The 3,555-nt window shown below is 37.2% G+C and overlaps 1 protein-coding gene across 1 annotated transcript in view; it reads right to left on the bottom strand.

Annotated features, from left to right (window-relative positions):
* The window catches only part of iqub (IQ motif and ubiquitin domain containing), a 56,329-nt gene that overhangs the window by 34,879 nt on the left and 17,895 nt on the right, over nt 1–3,555 (bottom strand). Inside the window, exon 4 of the mRNA XM_017437543.3 lies at nt 2,993–3,127. Coding sequence (XP_017293032.2) covers nt 2,993–3,127 — 135 coding nt within the window. The remainder of the gene's footprint in view (nt 1–2,992; nt 3,128–3,555) is intronic.

Below are 3,555 nucleotides of genomic sequence, written 5' to 3'. Positions count from 1 at the left end.
GCCGTCCACTTCTGGGCAGAGTTGCGGTGATGCCTAGTGCCCTCCATTTGTAAATGATTTGTCTTACAGTGGATGGATGAAGCTGGAATCTTTTGGAGATGGTCTTATAGCTTTCCCCAGACTGATGGGCTGTCACCACCTTCTTCCTGACATCCTCAGATGTCTCCCTTCCTCTCGGCATTGTTGATCTGGTCTTTATGCCTTGACACAACAGTGGTTTGCTTGGTTTCCTCTCCCTTTTAACCAGTGCACCTCCAAACTTTTCCCAAGGACGTCTCATTTGATTGGTCTGCTTAATTGATTACTCAAGCACTCACATGTGCTTCACCTGAGTCTTTTACCTGATTGTCTTTATCAGTGCAGCTGTGGTTCATTTACTTTTGCAGATGCTCTTATTCCATTTTTCATTCAACTCACACATTTTCCTCAAAACAAGTGAATGGAATTGATGAACATAAACCTGACATTTCATATAGAAAAACTGGTAATGAGAAAATAAGAAAATCGTGGTAAAAATAAAGAAAAATCTAAACTACTCAACTAGTTCACTTTCAAGCAGCGCTGTATGTGCCTTTTTCCCCTGCTATGGGCTATAAACCTGCAGCACACAAAACACATATAGCTTTTCATAGGTAGGACGTCTTAAATATTTCCATTTGTGAGTAATAATTCTCAGTGTATTATGATGAACTTCAAATGGTTTGGAAATAAACTTTAGTCTAAACATAAAACATTAAAGATATGTTGTAAATCAACATAAAGAGGGCTGTGTTTCATCAGTAATAATGGTGTGTGGCTCGTTTTTGTTATTTGTACTTATACTTCAACTCTAAAAACAGTTGCTCTGTAAAAAAAATATTGTGTAGGTGATTTTAATCCATAATTTTAGTATACTGAAGGTTGTGATATAGTATTAGAGGGAGTTCAGGTTTGTGTAAAAAATACAATACAACAAAAAAGTAACAGATTTGTGTGAATAAATTTTAAGTAAGAGTCATGGAGACAGATGATGTCATTTGCATTTTTTCAGTCACAATCAAATATGTTTTGCTGTCCATCACTTCAGATTCTGGTGTTTAACGCATATTTAAACAACACCTGACTGAATACTTGGCACACATTTATGAAACCCTGTTGCATTTGAGTTGTGTTCAAAATGCACAAACACTGGTTTGTTCTCCATATAGTCTGCTATACAGTGACCACAATATAGTGAATGAGTATTAGACCATTAGTTTTTCACTTTAAATCGTAAATAGACTGTACTTATATAGCACCTTTCTAGCCAACCAGGCTACTCAAAGTGCTTTACAGAACAATCTGTGGCCTCATTTACCCATCCGCACACATTCATTCAGCATTCTATTAAATCTCAACAAAGCTAATCTGAACAGATCATTCTACATATCAGTGCTTTGGATCATACTCCTGGGGCCCACTCTGGAGGCAAAGAGGGGTTCAGTGTCTTGCCCAGGGACACATCAACATGTGGCATACTGGTGGAATCTAACCTCCAACTGTCTCATTAGAGGACGACTGCTCTGAGCCACAGCCATCCCCAGAGCTATACTAAACAAATGTTCACAAACCTCAATGAACTAAAGCAATGTTGGAAAGAAGAATGGGCCAAAATTCCTCCACAATAATATGAGAGAGAAATAAAATCCTACAAATAAGGACTACTTCTACTTATTGTAGCTAAAGATCATTCTGCAAGTTACTCAGTCATGAGTTGGACTTAGTTTTTCACACAGTTTTTCCATTTTGGCTTTCTTTTGTTTAATAAATAAAAACATATTGTGTGATTTATGACAAAAGGGTGGCAGCAAAGGTTTAAGGAAAGGTTTACAAGACAGTGGTGAGAGCAGCTATGTTGTATGGTTTGGAGACAGTGGGGCTGACAAAAAGACAGAAGACAGAACTGGAAGTGACAGAGAATGACTGGGAGATAAAGTTAGAGAGTCCAGACTGAGATGGTTTAAACATAAGCAGAGGAGGGACAGTGGGTTTATTGGTAGAAAGATGTTAGAGACGCAGATGTGTACAGATGCAGTTAGAGAGGGCATGGAGGTAGTTGGAGAAAGGACAAAGGACACAGAAGACAGAGTTAGTAATTTTTGTGTGAAAACAAAGGCATTTTATTTTGTTGAGACAACTTAAATAATTAAATTGAGTAAGTTAAATTAACTATCAAAAGTTAGAACAGCTTAGATTCACAAGGAAACACCAGTCAAATGATGCCATTTCATTTGGTTGTAAGTTGGAAACAAATGTAATAAAAAAAAATTTCTTATCGCTAGTTTATATTGAAAGGATATTGAAAGAACACACTTTCACATGTGATTATAACAGTTAAATATATTAAATGTTGTTTAACAACACAAGAATTAGATCAGTTTTGATTTCACTAAACAAAATATAAACATGCTCTTTAAAGCATTGACCCTTTTGATTGCATTTAGAAGTATTAACATTAAATGCAGGCTCCCAGATATACAGGTAAGATGCACAGAGCAACAAAAAGTTCAAAGGTGTTTACTTTACTATTTAGCTGTCTAAGGATCAGGAAAGGTTCCAAAGTAGTTACAGATCTATTTTTTCCCCTTTATTTATTTATATTTTCATTATTTCTCCATTTAATTCAATTTGTGGCGGACTGCTGGGGGGCTTGATGTGATATGGGTTTTTCCTTTCCAAGAATCAAGCAAATATTTTATTTAGTTACTTAATACATAGTTTTTTAAAGCTGTCTATCATACACTGTATTTGACATTCTATATCGAGCATTTTACATCTCAGTTACACCCCAATAAGTATATCAGGAGCAGTGGAGGGTTCAGTGTCTTGCTCTAGGACATTGTGGCACGAAGCAGAGGCTGGGGATCGAACCCCTGACCCTACAATTGAAGATTGGCCCAGTGGTGGTTCTCTTAAATGAATTCAGTGTTTGAATTGTCTAACAAATGTAAGCAAGTTTAAGCAAGAGACTCACCATCCAGAGTTAGCTGCAGCACCTCAGTGGGAACTCTTAGTTCTGAAGCGAGGTGGCACTTCAGCTCCTGAATGCTGAGCCCAATCGCAAAAGCCACTGTCATCACATGACCCTGTGGTACCAGGACCACCTTCACTGCAAAAACACAGAGATATGAGCTGTCACTTTATTCGTGTTTACCTCTGAAATGTGGTTTTTTTACTGAATGACATCAAATTACCCTTCATAGTTTTCAGTTAAATGTATTCTTATTGCCCGCTGCCAAAGACAAAGCATCAATAACGATTTTGCCCATGTGCGTCTGTCTGTTCATTTGCGGTGGTTGATTTGAATGAATCTCTCAGAAATCGCTGGATGTACGTCTACAACTGATTAACTTTTGGAGCCAATTATGTTCAACATAGCTTCCACAGTAAAGCAACCTTAGCAAGCATTAAAACAACTAAAACTCAGGCAGTTTTACTGAATTATGCTCAAATTCAGTGTGGTAGCAGCTGAGACTGATCCCCAACACATGCTCCAAGCACAAAGAGATTGTAATATATATATATATATATATATAT

The sequence above is a fragment of the Kryptolebias marmoratus genome, linkage group LG17, assembly GCF_001649575.2.
Source record: "Kryptolebias marmoratus isolate JLee-2015 linkage group LG17, ASM164957v2, whole genome shotgun sequence".
Classification (NCBI taxonomy): Eukaryota; Metazoa; Chordata; class Actinopteri; order Cyprinodontiformes; family Rivulidae; genus Kryptolebias; species Kryptolebias marmoratus.
This window is presented reverse-complemented; position numbering and strand designations above follow the sequence as displayed.